A 26,297-nucleotide genomic window follows, 5' to 3' on the forward strand; every position below is an offset into this window, starting at 1 on the left:
AAAGGTGACTGGATGATTGGATGATTCTAGCTACATGAAATTTCCAAAATAGAGAAATCTATAGAAAGAGAAACCAAGGGTTTCATGGTTGCCAAGGATTATGGAATGACTGCTAATGGGTATAGGGGATGGGGTTTTCTTTTAGGGTGATGAAAATATTCTAAAATTGATTGTGGTAATAGTTGCAAAACTCTGTGAACATACTTCAAAACCACTGAATTGTGTACTTCAAATGGATTAATTTTATGGTTATGTGAATTGCATCTTAACAGAGCTGTGAAAAAAAATAAGACTTTACTAAAGGCTCATGGAATACCACAGGGAAGCAGACAGAGAGAATGACATCACCCAGAAAACCTGGCCCCCTCTCAGCATTCCTTCCGCTTTGCTTTCATAGGGCAGAGGCCATCTCATCCTCCTTTTGTCAGAGCAGGTCAGCAACTTTGGAACTCCTGCAGGCCTGTCCCCAAAAGCCAGGCCCAGAGCTGTAGTTGCACTGAAAACGTAGCGTGGCCAAGTGGTGGGAGCCTGAGCTGGGATAACAAGTGTGACAGTGTTGTCACAGAATGAGCAGAAGTCGTGGGCATACTGTGTGGCCCAGAGCAGGAGTCCACATACCGTGGGTAGCCCTCCGCCACTGCCCCTTACTGCCATGAGAGTCTCCCCCACTCCCCCACCCATTATGGATGAGGCAGTGCCAATGACAGCGTGCTGAAGGTCTGACAGATATACACCTGCTCACTGCTGCACACACACCCTAGTTCTCCAATTAGAGGCGTGCACAGACAGCGCCTTTTGTTGGAAAGGTCAAAGTCCAGTGTTGGTGTGAGCAAGGAGGTCCTCAGAACTCACCCCAAGCCCCACCTTCAGATGCAGCATGCGCGAGACAGAAGGGACCCGTGAGGCTATCTTCAGGCCCTTCCTATTTACTTATTGGCTGCACAGTGCGGCACGCAGGATCTTAGTTCCCCAATCAAGCATTGAACCCATGCCCCCTGCAGTTGAAGCACAGAGTTTTAACCACTGAACCACCAGGGAAGCCTCCCTTTATTTTATAGATGATTAACTGAGGTCCAGAGAGGGGAGGAGGTATCGTGGAAAAGAGGAATTTAATTTTTGTATGTGGGTCCCAGTCAGCCAGGGACTTCGAGGGCAACCTTGGGCAAGAGTCATCTTCAAAAGGTGGCATTGTTGAGAAGGTAAAGTGAGCAGACCCAGGGTTCGGTTAGAACTCGGCAGCTGGAGGGGAGAGTTTCAGCTCCTGGTTCAACAGAAACCACCCCCATGCAAAGAAGCAATGAGAGACAGGCCAGCAGGGAGGAGTCGGAGAAGCAGGAGGATTCTGTCCTTGAGTTTTTAAAAGTAAATATTTGTAAAAGTTTTAAATGCTTGTTGCAGAAAACATGGAAAACACAATAAGCATAGATTTGTAAGAAAATCAAAGTCCTCTCTACGGCTCCCTCACAAAGAGACTCTCAAGTTGGATCTCTTTGAGCTGCTCCTGGCTCCTTAAGGGAGATGGAAATGGACTTTATGTAACATATTTCTAACAAGAAATTACCGTCATTTTGCTCTGGTTATCCCTGGCAATCTGGCTTCGCCTGCACGAAGGGAGAAGCAGACAAATAGAATTTGCCAGACCCAGTTCACCTAGTTTGTGTTCCAAAATATACAGTCATTCCACAGATGATGAAAACCCATTGTGTTGCAAGCGGTTAGCAAAGATGTCTAAGTGAGCCTGTGGGGTCCATGAGAGGGCTCCGCTGGTGAAATGCTGGGGGTTAGATGTGTTGATGGGGAATTGCCTGGGGCAGGGCCTGAGAAATGGGACCTTACAGAGAAAAGGACCGCCTTCTAGCGGTCCTTTAAAGGCAGGAGCAATCGGTGAGAGGTGGAGTAGAGCTCGGGACCCAGGAGTTAAGAACTAGTTCTCTGTGGATGCAGGAGGAGAGGCAGGAGCCTCAGATGAGGACCCACTGTTGTCACCACCTTCAGCTCACACTGAGCCTGGAGCTGCTGCCTTTTTTCTGGGTGTGAGAAGGTGCCCCTGAGGCCAAAAGTCAGGGAGCAGTGGGCTGGGAGTCTAGAGTCTGGGCTCTCTGTCATGGTGTCACCATTGACTTGCCTGGGCAGCCTTGACCCAGTCTCTGTTCCTTCCCCAGCCTCAGTCTCTCCATCTATGAAATGGGCAGACTTATTTTAACACCTGTTCCAATCAGACCTGTGATTTAAAAAAGAGCTTTTCTCTCCTTACCCAAGGGTGGGGGTGAGGGAGGACATGGGTGGCTGACCCGAATTGAGCAGATTGTTTCAGTCAGCAAATATGCCCCAAGCCCCTGCTGTGAGTACAGTCCACTGCTGGGCCCTAGATGAGAGGCCAGCTGGTGTGACCAGCACCATCCCACATCTGACTCACATCCCCAGTGGTGGGAGAGAGGGACCAGAGGCAGAGAGTTACAGTCCAAAGTCCTAGGGGTTGTGGTAAAGGAAGGACACGGCTGGCTGGGGGATGCCAGGGGAACCTTGCCCTAACAGCAGAGGAATCCAGGAAGACTCCCTGGAAGAGGTGGCATGTGAACTGAAACTTGGCCTATCATCAGGATTTTGCCAGGCAAAGTGTCAGGAGAAGAGCACTCTGGGTAAAAAGCAACAGGAGCAGAGACACATCATTGCAGGCTGTGTGGAGAATGACACCCCTTTCTGGCATTCAGTAGTACTGGGGTGGCAGGCCTGTTCATACTCAGAGATGGAATGCCCTGCCATTTCTTTGTCTGTCATTTTTTTTTTTTAATTTAAAAGTTTCATTGAAATATAACTCACCATGAGATTTATCCTTTTAAAGTATACAAATCAGTGTTTTGAGTATATTCACAAAGTTGTGAAACCATTTTCACTGTCTTAATTCCAGAACATTTTCATCACCCCCCAAAGAAACCTTGTATCTATTAGCAGTCACTTCCACTCTCCCCTCCACCCAGCCCTTGGCAACCACTGATCTACTTTCTGTCTCATAATTTTGCCTATTTTGGCACTTCATGTGAGTGGAATCATACAATATGTGGTGCTTTGTGTCTGACTTCTTTCACTTGCCATAATGTTTTCAACTGTGTGGATCACAACAAACTGGAAAATTCCTAAAGAGATGGGAATACCAGCCTATCTTACCTACTTCCTGGGAAACCTGTTTGTGGGTTAGAACCGGACAAGTAGCAGCAGTTAGAATCGGACATGGAACAAAGGACTGGCCCAAAATTGGGAAAGGAGTACATCTAAGCTGTATATTGTCACCCTGCTTATTTAACTTATATGCAGAGTACATCATGCTAAATGCCAGGCTGGATGAATCACAAGCTGGAATCAAGATTGTTGGGAGAAATATAAGCAACCTCAGATATGCATATGATACCACTCTAATGGCAGAAATCGAAGAGGAACTAAAGAGCCTCTTGATGAGGGTGAAAGAGGAGAGAGACAAAGCGGGCTTAAAACTCAACATCCAGAAAACTAAGATCATGGCACGTGGTCACGTCACTTCATGGCAAATGGAAGGGGAAAAAGTGGAGACAGTGACAGACTTTATTTCTTGGGCTCCAAAATCACTGTGGATGAGTGATTGCAGCCATGAAATTAGAAGACAATTGCTGCTTGGAAGAAAAGCCATGACAAACCTAGATAGTGTATTAAAAAGCAGAGACATCACTTTGCCAACAAAAATCCGTATAGTCAAAGCTATGGTTTTTCCAGTAGTCATGTACAGATGTGACAGTTGGACCATAATAAAAAAGGCTGAGCACTGAAGAATTGATGCTTTTGAATTGTGGTGCTGGAAAAGACTCTTGAAAGTCCCTTGGACAGCAAGAAGATCAAATCAGTCAATTCCTAAAGAAAATTAACTCCGAATATTCATTGGAAGGACTGATGCTGAAGCTCCAATACTTTGGCCACTTGATGCAAAGAGCAGACTCATTGGAAAAGATTTCTGATGCTGGGAAAGATTGAGGGCAGGAGGAGAAGGGGACGATAGAAGATGAGATAGTTGAATGGCATCACTGACTTAATAAATTTGAGCAAACTTTGGGAGATAGTGAAGGACAGGGAAGCCTGGTGAGCTGTAATCCATGGGCTTGCAAAGAGTAGAACATGGCTGAGCAGCTGAACAACAGTGTTTTCAAAGTGTATCCACACTGTGGAATGTGTTGGCATTTTGTTCCTTTTTATGACTGAATAATATGCAATTGTATTGATAAACTATTTTTGCTTCTTCATCACTTAATGGGCATTTGAGGTTTTTCTATTGATATATGATTTAATAGACTTTAAAAATTAAACTTTTATTTTTAAATACTTACTGACTCACATGTAAGAGTAAGAAATGGTAGATCCCATGCATTCTCTTCTCTCATTTGGCCCTTACAATACAAACCTACAATGAGGGAGTGTTAACTGTTTTCCAGAAGACAACCCTGGACCAGAGAGGCTCCGTACCATGCCTGAGGGCAGGGACCAGTCAGCAGGGCTGGGACTTGAACCCACTTCCGCCCACTCTAAAGCCTGCAGTTCATCCAGCTGGCTCAGAGGCGGGTCCCCAGACATTCAGCCGAGGCTGCAGAGAAGGATGCTGAAGGCGCATCTGCTCCTTCTGGGCGCTCTGCGGCTGTGACTGGGGAGTGAAATGTAACATGTGCAGGCTTGGGGCTCTGCCCTGCCCATGTGTCCTCTGCCCCAAGAGTGGGCTTGTTTGTGTCCCTTGTTTACTTAATCCGGCCACTCTGTCTCCTGAGAGTCCTCCTAAGTCATTGCTGATCACCATGTGTGAAACAGCCTGATGATGTCACTCTGTGAGGAGGCACTCCTCATTGTGTTCCATGGGGTGGGCCTGGGTCCCCTGATGCAGACACAAATGCCATCATCATGGGTCACCATCCATGTCATCCTTGATCCTCAAATCCCTTCAGAGGCCATCATGTTGTTCCCCTGTGTTTGTGTGGAAACTGAGGTCAGAGGGAAGTCCTTCACCCACACATCATAGGTTGAGGGCAAGTGTCAGACCCAGACCTGACTCAGATCTTTCTGGCTCCACAATGAGGTGGGAACATTCCCACATCTTGTTAATGCAGGATAGCTCACCCAAAGCCATGTGCCGAATTTCGAAGGAAGTCTAATTCTTCTGCAGCCTGGATCTGTCTATAAAGTATCACACTGGTCCCTGTGACTTTTTAAAAAAAATTTAACAAAACAGAGTAGTCTAAAGCAAAAGTATAATGTATCAAGAGATAGAGAGTAGATAAAAGGGATAGTAGAGAGAAGAAAAGGGAGAGTAGAAAAAAGGGATAATAGAAGAAAAAAGGGAAAGTTACCTCTAACTATAGTACTCAGGAATAACCACTGTTTAACATTTTAGAGTATTTCTCTGCATATGTGATAATTATACTGTTCGTTGGAATGTAGTCATTCCAGATGTGTTGTCTGGTAACTTGCTTTCTTTACTGAAGCGTGTTTTGGACACCTAGCCATTTGCATTTAGCTGAGTGCATGAATGGGTGAGGAAGTGTATGAATGGCTGGTCAGCTCTCTTGTGCCCCTGGACAAGTCAGGCTTTGTGCACTCTTCCCAGACTGCTTTTCCAGAGCTGGGAGCCTCCATCTCCATCTTGTCACTGATTCCCTGTCCTCTGTAACCTGGGACCTCAGTTTCTCTGCACAGGGGTCACGGGTGGCAACAGTTGGTTATAGGGTAGAGCCTGGTGCTGACTGTCCACAGCCCTGGAAGTGGGCAGCACTAGACTTCTGTCTCCATCCTTGCAATGCCAACAAAGATGCTGAAGTCCAGAGGGGTTAGGTGATTTGTGCCAGTCACAGAGCGGGAGGGATGTCAGGATTTGAACTCGAGCCTGGATGACTCCAGAGCACTCTGTACCCCAGAGTCAGCATGCCCCAGGAGTCTAGGGAGGTCAGAACTGGGGGCAGGGCAGCCATGGTCTCCGCTGGCTGTCGTAATGTCCCCCATCTCTAACACAGGGGCCTCTGAGGGATGGCCAGTCCTGACTTTGTGTGAGTCTCAGATCCCCAAGGCTGTCCAGCCCAGTGACCTTGCTTTTACCCCTGAGCCAAGGTAGACCCAGAAAGGAGTCTGGCCAGGACCTCCCCCACAGCCTCTTCAGAGGAGCCACCATCGGTGCTGAGCCCTGGAGTCTGAGGGAATTCCAGGCTAAAGGAACAGCATTCATGAGAGCACAGAGGTAGAAAGTTCCAAGAGCCCAAGTCGTCAGTGTAAGTGGAGAGGAGAGAGGGAGAAAGGAGCTTGGAGAGCCAGCCACAGCTGGATTCAAATGGTGGGAGGCTGGAAATGCCAGGCTGAGGTCCTTGGGTATCTTGCAGGCAGTAGGGAGCCATTGATGGGTTTTGAGCAGTGTCGGGGGCAGATTGCAATTTAGAAAATTCTCTGGCTGCAAGGCAGATGATGGATTTGGGGGGCAGTGACTGGTGTAGAGATAGGCCATGAGGAGAGTGGCAGGACTGGCATATAACTGGCATTGCCATGGAGAGTGAGCGGTTAGAAGACCTCACCGGGGCCTCACCCAGGCTCCCAACTTGCTTCCCCCAGGACAGAGCTGGAGACTCAGGCGTCTGTCCTCAACCTCTGCTGGCAGGGGCCCCAGCTGGGCTCGAGTGCAAGGCAGAGATTTTTTTCCTGTAAATTATTGGTGCCCAAGTCATAGCTGAGTGGCTCAGCACAATGGCATCCTTCTCTTTTTGTCCTCCTTAATTTTAGAAGCCAAAGCTAAATGTTTTAATTTTATATTATTCCTGACATAATGCTAATGAGTTCCAGGTGTCCCTGAGTTGTTCTGCGCAGCCAGGCATCTGGGTGGGGCCCTGCTCCCCAGGATGCCCCTCTGCCATCCCCTTGGTTCTCAGCGAAGTGCCTTGCAGCGTGTTCCTCCTTAAGGACCCCTTACTGCTTTATCATATGGTTGTAATTTTTTTCAGTTTACTGGGTTGTTCTTCCCCGTGGTGACCACAGGGTGATTCTCTCTGGATGGAAGAGTCCCATGAGAATGGGGCAGCCTGTCTGGCCCAGCAGAAGACATGCTTCCCTTTCAGACCCTGGGGCACCCCACGCAGGTGAGGGACAGGATGGCTCCCCCAGACTCTTCCAGCACTTTCCAACCTGTGTTGGACTGAACATCCGGAGATTTGGGTTTTTAGGGGAAATAAACACTGTGGGGGGATCTGAAAGACAGTGTGATGGCTATTATGGCTAGTATCATTATTTTCTGGTGACGTGAAACATTTAATTCTTTGTTTCTAGTCATTTCTTTCCCGTGGCCCAATGTTTCCCAAATCTGCAGACCAGTCTGCTTTTTGTTGCCCGCCATGTGAGGCTCTTCTGTCTGTGGAATTTTCCAGGCAAACATACCAGAGTGGGTTGGCATTTTCTACTCCAGGGGGGTCTTTCTGACCCAGGGATCAAACCTGGGTCTCCTGTGTCTCCTGCATTGCAGGCAGATTCTTTAACCCACTGGGCCACTGGGGAAGCCCCTGATGGGATAGACAATGGTCTCTATTTATGTCAGATCTGAACCTGGAGTCTAAAAACTTGAATGTGAGAGAAAAAAAATGTAAGTTGAAAAATTTCCTTGTCTCTGAGCCCCCATATACTGGGTAATTCACACATCTCAGGCAGTCTACAAACCACTGCCCCAGTTCTGGAGGCATCGGGGGCTTGCACTGAACCGAGGGGTCCTCAGAGTCATTTCTCATGCTGGCACCTTCTGAGGCATTCAGCTTCCTGCCCTATCTTTGACCAGAGCCCACCCATCTCCTGTCTACCTGAAAGGCTCCCTCAGGTCCAGCTTAGACTCCACATCTGGGCGTGGGACCTCCTAAGATATCCGGAGTCCTGCCCGTGGGGAACCTCAGCCTGCCTGGGAGGAGCCCTGCTTCAGGGCTTACCACAAGCCTAGTTTTCTTTCCCACAAGCCTGGCCCCCGAGTGAAAGGGCAGAACTCTGAGCCCCCCACTTTGAGGGAGCCTTGCCATCTCCCTGGGGCTTGCTTTCCCCCAGGGACTCTTTCCCAGCTGGACATCTTGGTGGGAGAGAACACAGGATGCGTTGCTCTTCATCCCAACTAGGCCTCTCCTGGACTCCACCAACTCAGGGGGCTCCCCGTCCTGCCCCACACTTCCCTGAAGGCTCATTTGTTTATTGATGCTTCTTTCATTCATTAACAGATATTCACACAAGCCCACTGTGTGCCAGGCCCTGTGCTGGGCACTCTCAGACGGATTTATGGCAGAAAATCATTTGAAAATATTCACTGTACGTCTCATCTCTGTCTCCAGAGTCCTATCCATTCGGCCTTGAGGCTTGAGGTTTTGAAACCCAAAAGCCAGGAGCTCACTCCTGTCTGCTCCGCTGTCTGCTAAGTTATCTCCTCCCAGAGGCACTGGGAAGGAGGTACAGTGCTATTATGGCTCCCAGGACCCCTGGCCCAGGGGACTCTGTGGCTGAACCTGCCAGGTGCCTGCTCACAGCTGGAGGTCTTCTGCACTGTGGGCCAGTTGGGAGTTGGGGGGCATGGGCAGTGGCTTCCAACTACCAAGAAGCCCCAGAGTGAGCCTGTGAGCCCTGGTCCTGCCTCTGGTGGGGTGACTGTGATGTGGTAGGTCCAGGAAGCAGAGATGCTCTGCAGACTGAGGTGCCTGGTTGCCAGAAGGGCTTGCCATGTCTCTTCCCAGCATCTCATCCCTTCCATAGGTTGGATGTCATTTGTCTTTGTTGTAGTTTGTGTAATTGGATCCTAATGGCAATTGAGCTTCCTTCACTGCCTTGGGTGTGAGAGCTAGGCTGTCACCTTTGCTTCCATCCACCTTTATTAGGGAGTCCAGACACTGGGTTTCATCAGTGGCAGGAGCATGCAATGTGGGCCACGTGGCCTCACTCAGTGTGTGGCCCTAAGTTGCCCCCCTAGGGCCAGCAATTTGGGGTCTCCCAGTAGATCTGTGGTAAGTGGGAAAATGGTCCCACTGGGCCCCGGGTGTCAGGTCCAACCCAATTTAGATACTGAGGATATCCCTGAAGGTGACTTGGGAAGCATGCTGCACTGTCCTGGTGAACACGCGATCACTTGGCTCTGCTCCTGAGCATCTGGGCTGGGTCTCTCACCCGCTCTCCCATGTGGCACCTGCTGACTGACCACAACCCTCTCTGATCCCCCTGCGCCCACCCCACCATGACCAGAGCTGCGCACAGCAGCGGTCTGGCCCAGCCCTCCCCCTTCCAAGGGGCCCAGAGCCTCACGGGACGTTCCTGGTGCACACGGGGCAGATTGCTTTCACCCACTTGTCACCTCAGACGAGAACTTTGCATCTGGACACTTGTCATGATTCCCGTTGACCCGACATGAGGTTTTCTTTCAGGTGATGGATGAAATGTCTTGGATCTCCCCTCTCCCCAGGCAGCCCCAGGATGCGGAGGGTTGTGCAAGTCTTAATTCCTGCAGCCCCACCTTTGCACTCCCAATCCTGGGTAGGCGGCCCCAGAAAAGGCAAGTGACTGGTTGAAGGCCACACAGTAACCTGTGACAGAGCCAGGGCTGGAGTCAGATCTTCAGACCCTAACATTTTTCACATCATGGACGCACGCCCTGTTGTTTCTTGGAATTCAGGAGAGGAGCTGAAAGAGGGATTAACCTCTTCTGAGCACCTGTCCTGTGCCCAGGGCCAAGGCCACACCCTGATGTCCACAATAGGCTCCTGAGGCCAGGAGCAGGAGGAAGTGGACCTGAGCCCCCGCCTGCGGGCACAGGCTTAGTCGGGGGAGGACTGAGGCTGGAGAGAATGTTTTCATTCATTGTACGTCTCGGTCCCTCCCCCCTCCTCCTGGGGCAGCACTCACCTCCCTCTCCCCCAGCGCTTAGGGTCAGACATTGACCCCTCTGGAGACGTGTCTCCTCAGCAAATGTTCCAGATGCTTCAGCTGTGGATATGGGATGGGCCGCTGTGTAGCTTTCCCGCCTGCCTGCCTCCCCTACGGGAAGTGAGCTCCTAAAGCCCAGGCAACACCCGGCAGCACCCCAGGGGTGTATGGTGTCCACACAGAGGACAGGCAGTCTGGGCATCGGTGCACCAGGGTGGTGGTAGATGCTCCGAGAAGGGCAAGAAGAGTTTAGGGATGACCTGTCACAGGAGGGGAGGGCTGGGGCTTGAGACAAGCCCAGAGGGCAAGGAGGGCTGGACAGGCAGAGGACACTGCAGGGGCAGAAGTCTGCCCCTGGAGTTTGGGAAGGGGGGCGTGGGCAGTGGGCTAGAGGTCAGCGGGGCCAAAGGGTGGCCTGCGGCCTGTCTTGGCGTTCTCTCCGGCTACGCGTTCCCTCCCCACAGCCAAGCCAATGCAGCAGCCAGGGAACGTCAGGAGATACAGCTCAGCCGGGTCTTCCCTCCCCTCCCCACGCCCCATCTCCTGGGTGGCCTGGAACCAAGGAGAAGCAGGTGGTAGCGTGGCTGTCCATGGGTCTGGCTGTGTTAGGTGTCGAGGTGTTGGTGTGAGGACACGTCTTTATCCACTGGCCTCTTGGAGGAAGTCTTTGCTGGATATTGTCTCCGGGTGTCTCTCCCTGTGCATACACAGACCACCATGAGGCCGTCTGTGTCCTGTGTCTGATATGTGAGCCGGTTTCTGCCTGTGCTTCACGTGGGGCTGTGTGTCAGTGTATCTAGAATCTGGGGAGTTTGTACACTTGTGCCTGTGGTGGGGCCTGGGGCTTGGGTGTCCTTGGGTATATGTGTGTGTGTGTGTGTGTGTGTGTGTGTGTGTGTGAGTGTGAGTGTGTGTGTGCGTGTGTGTGCGCGCGCTGTATGTTGGTATCCTGAGGCTCTCTGTCTTTGACATGTGGCTTGGTAACAGGAGAGGTGTCAGAGTGTGTGTGTCTGCATTTCCGGTCTGTGGCTGGTGACTTGCTGTGTGTGTGAGTGTGTGTGTGTGTGTGTGTGTGTGCGTGTGTGTGCGCGCGCTGTATGTTGGTATCCTGAGGCTCTCTGTCTTTGACATGTGGCTTGGTAACAGGAGAGGTGTCAGAGTGTGTGTGTCTGCATTTCCGGTCTGTGGCTGGTGACTTGCTGTGTGAGTGTGTGTGTGTGTGTGAGTGTGTGTGTGTGTGTGTGCGCACGCGCGCGCTGTATGTTGGTATCCTGAGGCTCTCTGTCTTTGACATGTGGCTTGGTAACAGGAGAGGTGTCAGAGTGTGTGTGTCTGCATTTCCGGTCTGTGGCTGGTGACTTGCTCTGTGTGTGTGTGTGTGTGTGTGTGTGTGTATGTGTCAGCTCTTCTGTGCAGTCTGCCTTCTGCAGGTCCTGGCCCTCAGCTGAGCCTCTTTCCACACCTCAAGCCGTGTGCCCCCGCTCAGCGCAGGGAGCCCCCTGGATCCCACCTGTCTGCTTGGTGAGCAGACTCAACCTCCCCATGTAGCTCCTACTCTGGGGGACTCCACACACCCTGGAGAGGTGGCCTAGCCCTCTTGGGCCTCTCTGGCTGGGAACAGAAGCCCATTTCTTGCCCAGACAGGGATTTTCTGTGGAAGAAGGGCCCAGCCCAGAGCCTCCAGTGCTGGCCTGGTGAGGAAGCGATGGGCACCTCTAGCCCCACACCCCTAGCTTGGGGAATCTCCCCTGGGAAGGGGACCTGTGGCCTTCTAGCCCAGTTTCCCTCTGTTTTGGGTGCTCCCACCCCTCCCTTGATCTGCCAGCCTCTCTGGATGATCATGAAGGCCCTGAGCTGAGAAATTCTCTCCTCACATCTCATGGCGCCCCTTAGTCCTGGCTACCCAGGACAGAGGAGCCCCAGAGGCAAACCCAGGCCCCATCCCTCATGAATGCAGGGTTTCTCTCACATAAACTCCCTGGGCCTCCATTTCTGTCCCTGTAACAACGGGACTTGTGTTGGCCTAAAGGGACTAAGGAGTTATGTTAAGGGAGAGCTGGGCCCAGGCCGGTACCTAGTAAGTGTGATAGCTGCTGTTACTGCCAGAGTCTCCCTCCTGCTCCCATCTGCCCATTCATTCATTCACTCAGAGGGACTGGGTGCCCGAGGATGGACCAGACCCTCACAGCTCTCACAGGACACAGTTCAGGCTGGTGCCCTCTGGCCTCACCTCCCAGGACTCTCTACTTCTGTCCCTCCACTTCTGGCTTCTATCTATCCCTGAGGACCCATGAAACATGAGGCTCTGAGAAGACCTCGTGGAAAACCCACGGGGTTCAGAGGATAGTAAGTCCTGGGATGTGGGGTGAGCAGTGGATCCCAGCTCCCGGCTGGTTGGCCTTTCAAGCTGGCCAAATGCAGAATTATTTGATGTCTTGGAGAAGGGTCTGGCACCATGCAGCTCTCCCGTCCAAGTCATTGTTGAAAGTAGGTTAAGAGTTTGTACAAAAATGGGAAGTTGATCCCCGGATGGCCTGCCAGACTGCTGTAACCCAATATATTTTACCCTTAAACCAGAAATGTGTTTGTTTAGCAGCAAGTCACTGGCAAAGGCCAAAACTGGAGGCATTTTCTCCTCTGCTCCACCCGGGTGCCCTGTTCCCCCAAACCTCCTCCTTACCCTTCGTGTCCAGATCCTCAGCCAGAGCCTGAGAAAGGGGCCTCCCTCCTCCTGGGCCCATGGCAACTGCAGGGAGGAAACTTGACAATCTTCGGGGACCCACTGTGTCCCCATTGCCGTGCTAAGCATGCCCTGTTATTTACTTCTAGCAGCTGTTTGCTGTGGCCCCATTTTAGAGAGGATAAAAGTGAGGGCAGAGATGAGATATGACTTGCCCAAGCTCGTGGTGGTCAGTGGCGGGGGCCCCAGTACAGACTTCTGTCTGTGCGACCTCACAGCCTTCGGCTTGTGGAACAGTGTCCCACACCTCACATGTGAGATGGGGTCCTTGATCCTCCCCCAGGGACCAGAGGGAGAGAACGGGCATGCCCAGCACCAGCTGGCTCTGTCCTGGAGCTGCCCTGAATGACCTTACTCAGCCCTTTCAGAGACGCAGGAAAGGCTCAGAGAGGGCAGCCCTCGGAGGAGGGTGAGCGCAGCCCTCGGAGGGGAGTAAGCCCAGCCCCGCAGATTCTGACGTCGGACCCAGCGTCCTCCCCCTCCCCTGGCCAGAGCTTGAAGGGTCCCTGGGCTTGGCCTGGAAGGGAAGCTGGTGCCCCCTCCCCAGCTCTCGGGAAGGCTCAGCTTGGTCTTTCATCTTCCGCCCTGGGTTCTGTGAGCTGCATGCAGCAGTAATGGATTGCAGTGGACTTTTTTCAATTAGGTTCTGATTTTCCCCTGCTTGTTACTATAAAACTCCAGATGGTCTAGGGCTTCACGGTTCCTGGGGTATTTTCCCCGTTATTTGAATCTGCTTTTGTAACAGGCCCCACATGTGGGAACTGGGCCTTTCAAGGCTCTATGCCTCAGATGGACTTGCTCTTCTCCGCTGTGTCACCTCAGCGTTCCTTTGTGTGTGGTGGCTTCTCTTGGAGGCGCTGGGAGGAAGGAGGGCATCCCCATGTTCCAGCATCAGCTCTGCATCCAGGGCTGGGCCTGGTCTTGCCTGGGAAAGGAACCCAGGATGTGAGCCCAGTTGGAAATCGTGGTCATAGTTTCTGAGGACCAGCCTGATTTTCGAGCTTTACGTAGGGCTCCCTGAGGCAGTGACTAGGGCTATCAAGGACACATACAGGCAGACTAGCACATCTGCCAGACCTAGAAGCCAATCCAGGTCTGCCACTTACTGGCTGTGTGAAATCACTTACAGTCAATGAAATCTCTTTTCTGAGCTTCAGTTTCTTCATCTGCAGAGTGGGGCTAGGAAGGAACCTCACCAGACGTGTATATTGTCATGATTAAATGAAATGTCACACAAATCACATCCAGCTCCTGGCTCCTGACAGGTGACTGAGAGGGTATCACCCAGTCTCTTATGTGACTCTGAATTCACCCCAGTTTCATCTTAGTAGATATTTTAATATTTATGCATTCTAAGTAAATAGGAAAACTTAATACTCATTCTTAGATTTTTCTAGGCTGTTAGATGTCTCTTTTCCTTCTCTCCCCTCTGTATATACCCCTTTACCCACAGTAGCCACCCTCTCTGTTGCTCATGGCATATGAGCCTTTGCTTCTGGCCATAAATCTGTTATGTTTGGTTATTTCAACTTCATTCTAAATAAGAGGTGCTCGGTTAATTCTCTGGGTGTCCATGGTTGGCGTCAGGGCCGTGGTCACAGGATTCTGCATGTGCCCTGTGGTTCACAGGGAGCACCCACCCGCCGTGTGCCCAAGTTATGCCCTATTCACGGGTGAGGAATCTGAGCTCTAGCAAGTGAAATGAACTTTCCCAAGGTCATCCAGTTGTGAAGTGTGGATTTGCACCCAGGCCACTTTGATTCTTGATGCTGAAATGCAGTGATGCAGGTGTGAAGGGGCAGATATCACCAAGCTGTCACTAGGGGCCAGGTCACACCAGCCAGAATGCTGGGGTGAGCATTTGTACTTGCTGAGACACTGGGGAGCCATGCAGGGTGTAACTGTGGGTGAGGGGGGGACTCAGACACCCCTACAGGTTTAAGTCTTTGTGTTAGGGTGTTGGGGGAGGGATGTCCGGAAGGCCCCGCTCTGAGTGTGTTCCCCTTGTACACACCCCATGGAAACATCATTATACCCTTGGGTCACCATAGTATCACCTTAGGGCCACCCTCTTCAGGGAAACTGAGACCCAAAGCCTGGGATGTGCCCATTGGTTCCATCTCTGCTCCAACAAGACTCATTTTTCCATTCTTGCAGCATCTGTACCCCCACAACACAACAGTGATGGTGTACCTCTTCCTGCTGCCCTCCCAGCCCCCCACACAGTCCATCAGTGCATGGGGCCCCTTCAAGCCATTCCCCCACAAAAGGCTGCCTCAGTCCCTTTGGAGGTTACACAAAGGGTACTCCATGGGCTTGGCATGGAAAGAGTTTTAGGGCCACACCAGTCAATGACAAACACATCAAACAGGGGTTCTTCTGGAATCAGTAGAACCTGATCCACGTAGGTGTCCCCCGAGGGCAAGTCAGGAGCAACCACCACCACCACGATAACAGTGATAACATTTATGTCCTCTGTGGCACACACAAATGCACGTTGCCCCACTGCTGCAACTACTCTATGAGTGGGCTCCTCACATCTCCATTTTCCAGAGAAAGAAACTGAGCCACAGAGAGGACATTGATTTGCCAGGATAACAGAGCTGCCTGCTTTCCAGGCTCTGACACACCCACGGGGAGGGCTTTGAATGCCAGGCTAAGGGGGCTGACTGGATGTCAGGAGGCATAGCGAGCCACAGAGGGTCCTGAGCGGGGGTGACCTGGTTAGATTTACAATTCAGAAAGAGACTCACAAAGCATTAGAGTCGGAGGGGCCTTGGGGGCTGTCTGGTGAAGCTGCCAGCTATCAGGCAGCAGAGAGGGGCTCATGAGAAACTCAGATGCCCCAGCTCTAGGATTCCAGGCCAGGCCCTTCCACCTCTGTGACTCCTGCTGACTCCTGGCTCCCCAAGGTATGATGGGGTCTAGGAGGTGGAGCCCGGACAGCCCTGGGATAACTCCTCATCACAGGAGGTGCTGGGGCACCTGCTCCTCCAGACAGTTCCCTGGTCCCCACCCTGCTCCAGGCCCCAGGCCCAGGCTGACACCCCTGATATGCCCAAGTCAAGGGCTGGAGAGCCCAGGGTGTGTTGAGAAAGTTAAGTCTGGAAATCAGGCCTTTGGAGGAAAGTGAGAGGTTAAGGCATAAGAATTGGAAACAGGACATTGGGCAGACTTAGGAGCCCACCATGCCCAGTGGGACATCACACACACTCACACACACACACCCTTCCAACTGGGCAGAGGGGCAGTAAGCCCAGGAACTACCACCCTGGGCAGAATGCCGCTCCCCTACTTACCTGCTCTCTGAGCTCAAATGATGGCCACCATGACGATATTGAGCAAGAACCTGGTACCAAGATAAACACTTCCTGTGCGGTCCTCACAGCCTCCGAAGCTGGTAGAAACTCACCTAATTTTATCAGTGAGGAAACTGAGACTCAGAACTGAAGGCACTCATCTCGGATCATTCACAAGTGAAGCAGTCAAGAAACAAGCTCTGGTTGTCCCACATCAGGGTTCATGTCTGGAACTGCTCTGCTGGTTTCCCCAGAGCCTCAGCTCCTGCAACAGTGGGAGAGTAATACTTGCCCCAAAGGCTGTGGAGAGGATCCGAGATCACGCTGGGGACGGTGCCAGGCCTAGCAGAGTGAGCACCCAGGTGCTGAACCCACGTGCATTCCCCTTCTCCTCTCTGCCTCTGTTAACCCATCTCTGGGGTTGTTAAAGGGTGAGGCTCCAGGGGCCTTGGCAGGCAACTGCAAGTAGAGCCCATATACCCTCATACCTGGGATGCTGGCCCTGATGGGAGTGTTGCTCTGCCTGGGGTACCGCATCCTTGTCTCAGACCTGTCCTGCCCAGGCTGCTGCTACTGCACCTGCTGCTACCTCTGATCCTACCTTGAGGGGTGGGACCCCCATTGTGGTGCCTCAACCAGATGCTTGTTATATACCGAAGCCTGGGACTCAGTTCTGAGAAGTTCCAGTGGGATGGGGCCAGGCAGGATGAGCCAGGCCAACATATACAGGCAAGGCATGGGCACAGCACACACTTCCAGGCAAGGCATGGGCACAGCGCACGTACACAGGTGTGGGATACCTGGGTGAGCACAAGGGCAGTACCTGTACCCCTAGGCCCCAGAACCCTATTCTTAACACCGTTGGATCACGTTTCTAAGCCACCCTTTGCCTCATGAATGAGATGCCAGCCCTGCCCACAAGGATCTCCCAAACCCTCAGCCTGGAGGCCTGGAGAGAGGATAAGGGAAGTACAGTGAAAACCTCAGCATAGCACAGGGTGTGACCAAAGAGGAATGGGAGGTTGGGGACACCGCTTCTCCAAGGAGGTAGTGCTGGGGCACCACGGGCTGATGTCTGAGTGCGTGAAGAAAGGAAAGGCGTTCCATTCCCAGGGAACAGCTCCAGCAGGCCTGGGGGCATTCAGGTTCCTGACCCGTTCTGGGTCTGATCACTCCCATGCGGCTACAGCCTAACACGTGGGGTGTATGCAGATGGGAGAGGTGTCTGACCGTGTTGGTAGACCTCGAACACCAAGCTGAAGATTCTGAAAAATGTCTGAATTAAATTGTCAGCGAGTTGGAAGGGCAGGCGTCCCAGGAGGGGCACAGCCCCAGCAAAGGCGTGGGGGTGGGGGTAGCTGTGCTGAGATGGACAACTGGCCAGACGGGTGCACAGGCCCCGGTTGGGGAGATGATGTATGGGTCTCCAGAGTCAGGCGGACCCTCCCAAAGTCAGGAACAGCACACAGCATGTGAGGAGTTTACTGGCCTCCACCTCAGACGTCCACCCTCCTGGCAAGGGCCAGAGAGGAACAAAGGGACCGGCTGGGGGCCGAGACGCAGCCTGCCCTTCAGCCGCTGCTCCACCTCACTGTGGGTAAACCTGGCCCAGGCCTTGCAGGAGAGCAGGGGGTGGGGGTGTGGCTTGTGGCCTATTTACTCCCCAAACAGGATTTCCTTCTGGTTTTGATGCATGGAAAAGGCATAACATCTGGAAATAGGAAGCAGAACAGCTTCTAAAACCCAGCTGCGGGCGCCTTGCCTTGGAACAGCCCCAAGCAGAGCAGGCCCGCAGTTGTGGCCAGGTCTTCAAGGGAGAGGCGCTGGGAGTGCCCTCCCCAGACCGGCCGTTGTCTCTGAGTCCTTGTCCTCACGTCTGTCCTGGCCTAGAGGATGGAACCAGTGGCTCAAGAGAGGGAGCCCGGCTTCCTCTGATTTGCTTCTTAAGAGTCACCTCCCCCTGCCCCCTGCTCCTGGGAGGACAGCAAGCACAGAGGAGCCACCTGGACTCTGGCACCAGATGTGGCCTGCGTCCTATCCCAACCCTGTGACTACCCTAGGAAGCCTCCATCTCTGAGGTGGGGATGTTGGGGCTGCTCACTTTTTGACTGTCGTATAGTTAAACCTTCAGCATCATGCCTGGACGAAGAGCAGATGCAGGCCAGGGTACCTCCTCCTGCCCATGGCAGGCACCTTGGGAATGGAAGCTGGACAGTGAGGAGAAGCAGGAAAGGGCAGCCAGTCACACGGGGACCAGGAAATGCTCCTCGGGGTTGTGTGCGAAGGATCTTGCAGGCTGACGGGGGTTGGACAGACTGTTACCAGAGATAGGACATTCCTTGCTGAGTGTCTTGCAGGAGCAAAGACTTGGAATTACCTGGCAGACCCTTGCTGCTGTGAGCCTCGGGTGGGGAGTCAAGAGGGGCTGGAGGTGTGGAGGGCTGGGTGTTTGAATGTTAGGCCCCCAGGGATTTAGGCGAGAGCAGCAGGGTCTCTTTCATATGTCAGAGCCTCCTGGGGTAGTTGTGTAGAGGGTAGGGAGGAAGGGGTTTGAAGTTGAGGACTCTGGGGGGAGAGATGGGAACTGGACAGAAGCTGCCGGAATCGGCACTGTCTGTGTTCCTCTCTGTCCACGCTCACCCCAACCAGGGACATCACATGTCTGTGCTGTCCCACTGCATGCTCACTGCCTGGCGTGGGGCCTGGTGCATACTTGGGGCATTGAACAGGTGAACAGCCAAATGATAAGTCAGAGAGTCTGAGTTTACAAGTGTGGTCGTTGTTCTGACAGCAATCAGCACGATGCTGTGTTCTAGGGCGGCAAAGCCCTTTGAGTCAGTGTCCCACCCCTTGGGGCCTTCGTATCAGCCCTGGATGTTGGCCACACAGCCTTAAGTTTGTAGGCAAGGAATTAAGGCACAGATATATCAAGGGCACTGCTCAGAGCCTCACTGGGAGAGGACCTGACTAAAATCCAGGCCTTGGGTTCCAAATCCAGGGCTGTCTACACCGGACACGTGCCTGCACCCAGTCCATTCAGGGCTGCGCTACTGTAAGAATGGCATGTCACTTCCAGATGCCATTGGAGGGCAGACCCATCCGGAGACAGAAGGACCAGTTTCTTCTCAAGTCATAGTGGCCATTTCTAAATCGGGGATGGATTTTTTTTCTGGACCCACCAGACCTTCCCAGATAAGAGTCTGAGTCCTGGGCACTTCATGGGGAGCTGAACTGGGGCACCAGGAGGCCTCAGAAGGGGCCGGTGGGGGGTTGGCAGGAGAGCAGATGCCATGGCCCATTTCTGGGCTGGGCGGTGGGCCCTCGGGGGCCTGAAGAGCGCCCCTCAACTGGCCTCTCCTGCAGTTCGAGGGCTGCAGCAAGGCCTTCTCGCGGCTGGAGAATCTCAAGATCCACCTGCGGAGCCACACGGGTGAGAAGCCGTACCTGTGCCAGCACCCAGGCTGTCAGAAGGCCTTCAGCAACTCCAGCGACCGCGCCAAGCACCAGCGCACCCATCTCGACACGGTAGGCCTGGGGGCAGAGGCCGAGGGTGGGGGGTGGAGGACAAGCACTCGGCCCGTATTTGTCTAATGCAGGGCAGCAGCCACCTCCAGGCAGAAACCCTGCCTCCAGCCTTGTGGACATTTTGGGCAGGACAGTTCTTTGCAGGGAGACGGAAGTACCATCATTTAGGGTGTTCAGCCACCTTACTGGCCTCTTTTGTTGTTTTAGTTGCAAAGTTGTGTCCCTACGAACTCTTTTGCGACCCTATGAACTACAGCCCGCCAGGCTCCTCTGTCCATGGGATTTCCCAGGCAAGAATACTCGAGTGGGTTGCCATTTCCTTCTCCAGGGGCTCTTCTCTACCCAGGGATCGAACCTGTGGCTTCTGCCGTGTCTCTTGCATTGCAGGTAGATTCTTTACCACTGAGCCACCGGGGACGCCTCTATCCATTAGATGGGAGCGATTTCCTTCTTCCCAGTTGTGACAACGAAAAATGTCTTTAAGTGTTGAAAAAACTCCTGGGGAGGAGGAATTAAACTCTCCCCTAGTTGAGAACCACCAGCCCAAGCAGTAGTGTGGGCCCCGCTAAGTGGGGGCGCAGGGCATGGTGGGGGCGGGGCAGCTCACATCCTGCATCTTTTCCCCGGGCCTGTCAGTCACTCAAAGCCAGTCCTCCCTGCTCTTCCTCGCTCACTCCCACCCTGACCCCCGGCATGGAGACAGGCCAGAGGCTCTCCAGGGCCTTGCATATCTCCTGGGCACGGTGGGTAAGCCGTTGAGGTGAGCAGGGCCCAAGACTCCAGGCCCCTGGATCAGTGACCTGGGCCCCAGATGCCGGTGTGTCCACCTCCTCACCTGTTTGTGCCAGTGTGATAGATAACCTGTGGCTCCACCACAGCAGTGGTCCAAGCATTCTGTGCTGTGCATACAGACCTTAGCAGTTAACAGAGCACTTCTACAACATCGTCTCCCACCATCTCTGCCAGTCAGCGGGTCACGAGCCCATTTGACAGATGAGGAAAGTGGGGCTCCGGGCAGTTTCCTACTCAGCCTGAAGGTGGCAGAGTTGACTGGGGCCTCCCCCCAGTCTCACAGCACCTATGTGAGGGGATGCACCAGCCTGGGAGACCCCCAGCCCCTCAGTGCTGCAGAAGACGGGTCCATAGCCAGACTCCACATCTGGACCACTGGCCTGAATCTCTGCTGTTTGTGTGAATGTTTGGGGAACTCTGCCGGTGGGGGCCTGGGAGACGTGTGTGGTCGTGTGGCCCAGCTTGTCCAATAACCCGGACATACAGATGTGGAAACAGAGGCCCAGATGGGCGATTGACCCCTCCAGGGTAAGTTGGAGGCCACAAGGCAACAGAAGTCAGAGCTGAAAGCTCTGCCCTGGGCCTGCCCTGGGGCTGCCCAGGGCCGGCCCTGGGGCTGCCTAGGCAGCCCTCTGGGGGTTTTATAGCTGGGAAAAGCAAGATCCCCAAAAGATGGGGGAGGTGGATAGCAGAAAATAGCAGGGGAGTCATGTTTTGGGGCCCGGCTGGGCCCTGGGCAGAATGTTCTACACATCTCCCCATCCCCTGAGATCATACACACCCTCCCCCAATTTAATCCTAGTGACAAACCACAAGGTAGGGGCCTGTTCCCATTTTGCAAACAAAGAAACTGAGGCTCAGAGATGAAATCATTGACTGTCACGTGGCTGGATGGCTGGGAAGTGGGGGAGCTGAGATGCAGCCCAGTCTGTCTGACCGCTAGTTCAGTGCCCCTTGCTGAAGAAGGGGAGAAGCACGGAGGGGATGAGGTAGGAAGGAAGAGCCCTGCTCCCAACCTGAGCCCGACCACTCTCCCCCCCACCCCCGCCTCCGGCTTACTGTCTTGGGGTTGGGGACATGGAGTGAAGAGATATGCTAACAAACCCCTCTGCCTCCGTCATCTTCTCATGCCCAGCCCCTGGGGCCCTTGGCACCTATACCCGCCCCGAGAGGTCCACGCGGCAGCCCCAGCAACACCAGGCCCCTCTGCACCCCCTCCCCCAGGCCTCCCTCCAGGCATCTCGGGGTCACCTACCCTGACTTACCCCTTCCTCCCCTCTCCTTACTGAATTTCCTGGCCCCAGCCCCAAAGCAACAGGCCTCTGGCCCCCCACTTGTGTGTGAACGGAGCTCCGAGAGCAGGGTCAGGGCAGGCCCAGAATGAGCCCGTGGGGTTATCTCAGTACTGCATCTCCCCAGAAGGTCCTGGTCAAGCCCAGCCCCCGCACCAGGCCCATGGAGGCACTGCAGTGGCTCCCCATGGCTAGGTTGCTTTCCCAGCACCCGAGGCTCAGGCCCATGGGATCAGCCCCATGCAGGCTGGGCCTTGTTTTCCAGAGGGGACCTGGTCATGTCCCCAGCTCCCCTCTGGCACCAGAGAATGTGGGATTCTCTCCATTGGCAGGAAAGCAGCTGAATAGACTGGAGAGAGCCAGCCTGGGTTCTAATCCCAGCCTTCCGTCTGTTCCCAGAGATCTGAGAACTGCCACCCAGCCTCTGTGGGCCTCAAACACTCCTACCTTACAGGAAAGGGATGGGGGAATCAACTGAGGTGACAGGTGTGGCGGCCAGACACACATCTGCACAGCAAACTTGAGTCACTGACCTACCTGTGACTTGCTGACTGCATGCTGACCAAATCCTGCCACATCCCAGCTACTCCATGTGCAGTTCAAGTCCTGACTGCCACAGACTGTCCTGCCCTGGCCTCGGTTTCCTTACAGGGAAGATGGGGGCAATAGTCACTCCTTTGCCCACTTCCCTGGACCGTTCAGGGCTGCAGAAGAGAGGGGGAACCTCAGCAGAGGGGCATGGGCACTGCACTTCTGCAGGATCTTGGGCAAAGCATCAGCCTCAGTTTCCTCATCTGTAAAGTGGGGGTGCTTTTCATGGGTTGGGTGTACGGCTGAGAGGAGATTGCAGCCGGCCAGCGCTGAGCACAGTGCCTGCACTCTGGGGGGGCTCAGTATGTGAGGGGCTGTGTTGTGCACAGGTCGGGAGGGTGCTGTGAGGTGCGCGATGCCCACAGCACGGCCCGGAGTGTCCTGCTGTGAGCGAGGCCTTGGAGCTGGTGCGGTGACTGCAGGCCTGGGGCTTGGCTGCTGCTTGGGACAGCCAGCCACAGGGTTTCCTGAGGGCTCCTGGGGGAGCTGAGCTGGAGGAATGTTCTACACACGTCAGGCCCTGGAAAAACAAACACAGAGATGGGCCTTGTGCCCTCTTTCCAGGCGAGGGCGCCTGCACACACGGAGCTCTGTTTGTTTGCTTTTTGACAAAAGCGCGTGGATTTGTATCAGCGTCCCCTGGGACAGGGCCTGGGGCAGAGCAGGGCAGGGCCCATGAGAGAAAGTGCATGTGTGTGTATATGTGTGTGTGTGTGTGTGTGTTGCTTTGGGAATCAGGACCGAGAAAGAAGGGCCCTGTGGGGTGTGGGTCTTGTGTCTATGTCTCTGGGTGGTTGTGTGGGGGGCAGGTCCGAGGCCTGCCTTCCACCCTCCCACTGTACCTGCCCTTCAGCGAGGCCAGCCCCTCACTGCTCTGTCTCTCTCTTTGCTCTCCTCTGCTTCTTTAACCTGGCAACTCTCCGCGGCAGCACCAAGGTATGGCCCTCTGTTCCTGCTCCCCGCCCCCAACCCCATGCTGCCCAGCAGGGCTGTCTCACCTCGAGGTACAGGGGCAGTTCAGTAGGCATGGCTGGTGGGGACGTAGGCATCCCCTCCAAACGTCCCCCACCGCAGTGTCCCCTGCCAGTGGTTGGAGGCCAGAGGGCCCCGAGAAATCAGAGCTGCTGGATGGGTTCAGAAAGGGAGCCTTAGGGACTTCAAGCCCCGGTGGCAGCTGGAGTCCCTGAGCAAGGTCTCATGGAGGTTTGCTTCTACGGGGAGCTCAGAATTCAGTTAGGGCCACAGAGCCCCTGACCTGGGATGAATCAGAAGGGACCCCTCCCAGAAGAAAACTCACCCCTGAACTGACCCAGCAGCACAGTTGGTCACTGCTACCGGTAGAAACTTGAGAAGTGGCGGTGGGAACCAGACTCAAGGAGAGGTTGGAGAGGAGGTGACGAGAGCTGGGTGTGCTGGCGTGGGAGGAGGGGTGAGGGCTCAACCAGGGCTAAAGTCACAAAGAGCCTTCAGCGCCCGGGGATGGGCTGTATCCAAGGGCACCAGGGAGCCATGGGGGTTAGAAGGTGGGAGCGTGGCCAGGCCTGTGAGAAAGGCCCTGTGGCTGTAAATGAGAGGGGATATTGGAGGTATAGAGGGCACACTGGGGTCTGGATAGGAACCAGGGGAGGTGGTGGGCACCGACTTGCTCTAGAGGATGAATGAGGCTCCAAGGGAAAGGGATGTGAAGGGCACCGATGCCCAGCCTACCCAGGGCTACACCTGAGACCCAGTACCCTCTGGTCTCCTGTGATTATTGGTTTGAGGACCTACAATTCTCATAACCTGGGGACCAGTCTGGGGACTCTGGACCCACTGCAAGGGTTGGTCAGGTGCTCCCAGCCTGGGCCCTGCCTCTCTCCAGCTTGGTCCATGTTTGTGCCCCATTGCCTTGTGCTCTGCCCCACTCCTGTTCTTCCTCTTCCTCCTCCCCCTCTGCAAGGCCACCATCTCACTTTACTCCTTGTTCACTTGCTGCTTCTCTGCAGCTCTGAGCCACAAAGGGTGTACTTTTCTCAGAGCCAGTGTCAGAGCTGGAAGAAGTCTTAGATATTGGGGGGCCCCATCTTGCAGAGGAGAAAGTGAGAGTCTGAGAGGGGAGGCACCTTACCTGAGGTCCCAGGATGAGGGTAGAATGGAGACACAAACTCCTCCTTCACCACCAGGCCAGGCACCTTCTCCCCACCCGTGGGCAGGCCTGAGTCAGACTCCTCCTGGCTTAGGACACAGGGAGGGATAGGATGAGAGCCACACAGCAGGACGTAGGGCCTGGCGGGTGGCCCCCACTCACCCTGCCTCTGCCCTCTGATGTTACAGAAGCCGTACGCCTGCCAGATCCCTGGCTGCTCCAAACGCTACACAGATCCCAGCTCCCTCCGCAAGCACGTGAAGGCCCATTCAGCCAAAGAGCAGCAGGTGCGTAAGAAGGTAAGAGGGCTCCGTTCCAGGCCTATCTCCGCAGACAACCCCCCCCACCCCACCCGGCCTCCCATCCAGCATCAAGACAGGTAAAGGTCACACTCCTTGCATGCATCCAGCCTTCCACACCCAAGGGTGTTACTGTCCCTCACCCTCCGTCTGCCTCCTACCAGTCCAATTGTTAAGATAGTCCATGACTTACAGTGGTTTGGCTTCTGATGGTCCAGCTTACAATTTCTCAACTTCATGATGGTACAATGGTGTTTTCACAAGTTCAGTAGAAACCACACTTTGAAGTCTGATCTTCTCCCAGGCCTGCAATGTGTAGGATCTTCTCTTGTGATGCTGGGCAGTGGCAGCTGCTTGACCACAAGGGTGAACAACTGATACACTCACAGCTATTCTGTTCCCAGACCACCATTCTGCTTTTCACTTCCAGTATGGTATTCTGGAAATGAGCTATTCGGAAGTGAGCTATTCTGGAAGTGCGTTACATGAACAGTTCGGCACTTTGTTTGAGACAGGCTTTGCCTGAGGTGATTTTGCCCAGCCATAGGCTTGTGTAAGGAGAAAGCAATGGCAACCCACTCCAGTACTCTTGCCTGGAAAATCCCATGGATGCAGGAGCCTGGTAGGCTGAGGTCCATGGGGTCGCTAAGAGTTGGACATGACTGAGCGACTTCACTTTCACTTTTCACTTTCACACATTGGAGAAGGAAATGGCAACCCACTCCAGTGTTTTCACCTGGAGAATCCCAGGGATGGGGGAGCCTGGTGGGCTGCTGTCTATGGGATCACATAGAGTCGGACACGACTGAAGTGACTTAGCAGCAGCAGCAGCAGGTTTATATAAGTGTTCTGAGCACATTTAAGGTAGGGGAGGCTAAACTATGGTATTAGGTAGGTTCAGTTCAGTTCAGTTGCTCAGTCATGTCCAATTCTTTGTGACCCCAAGGGCTGCAGCACGCCAGGCCTCCCTGCCCATCACAAACTCCCAGAGCTTACTCAAACTCATGTCCATCGAGCTGGTGTTGCCATCCAAGCATCTCATCCTCTGTCGTCCTCTTCTCGTCCTGCCTTCAATCTTTCCCAAATCAGGTTCTTTTCCAGTTCCTTGCATTAGGTGGCCAAAGAATTGGAGCTTCAGCTTCAGGATCAGCCGTTCCAATGAATATTCAGGACTGATTTCCTTTAGGATGGACTGGTTTGATCTCTTTGCAGTTAAAGGGACTCTCAAGAGTCTTCTCCAACCCCACAGTTCAAAAGTACCAATTCTTCGGCGCTCAACTTTCTTTATGGTCCAACTCTCACATCCATACATGACTACTGGAAAAACTTTGACATCACCATAGCTTTGACTATACGGACCTTTGTCGGCAAAGTCACGTCTCTGCTTTTTGATATGCTCTCTAGGTTGATCATAGCTTTTCTTCCAAGGAACAAGCATTTTTTAATTTCATGGCTGCAGTCACCATCTGCAGTGATTTTGGAGCCCGAGAAAACAAAGTTTGTCACTGTTTCCATTGTTTCTCCATCTATTTGCCATGAAGTGATGGGACCAGATGCTACAATCTTCATTTTTGAATGTTGAGTTTGGTAGGTTAGGTGTGAAAGTGAAACTACTCAGTCATGTCCAACTCTTTGCAACCCCATGGGCTGTAGCCTACCAGGTTCCACCGTCCATGGGATTTTCCAGACAAGAATACTGGAGTGAGTTAGCAT

At 53.6% G+C, this 26,297-nt stretch overlaps 1 protein-coding gene across 1 annotated transcript in view; it reads left to right on the forward strand.

The window, feature by feature from the left end:
- Positions 1-26,297, forward strand: part of GLIS1 (GLIS family zinc finger 1) — a 238,709-nt gene that overhangs the window by 196,777 nt on the left and 15,635 nt on the right. The window contains exons 5-6 of the mRNA XM_065928993.1: positions 19,324-19,485; positions 24,474-24,584. Of these exons, the coding sequence (XP_065785065.1) occupies positions 19,324-19,485; positions 24,474-24,584 (273 nt within the window). The remainder of the gene's footprint in view (positions 1-19,323; positions 19,486-24,473; positions 24,585-26,297) is intronic.

This window comes from Muntiacus reevesi, chromosome 1, assembly GCF_963930625.1.
Source record: "Muntiacus reevesi chromosome 1, mMunRee1.1, whole genome shotgun sequence".
Lineage (NCBI taxonomy): Eukaryota > Metazoa > Chordata > Mammalia > Artiodactyla > Cervidae > Muntiacus > Muntiacus reevesi.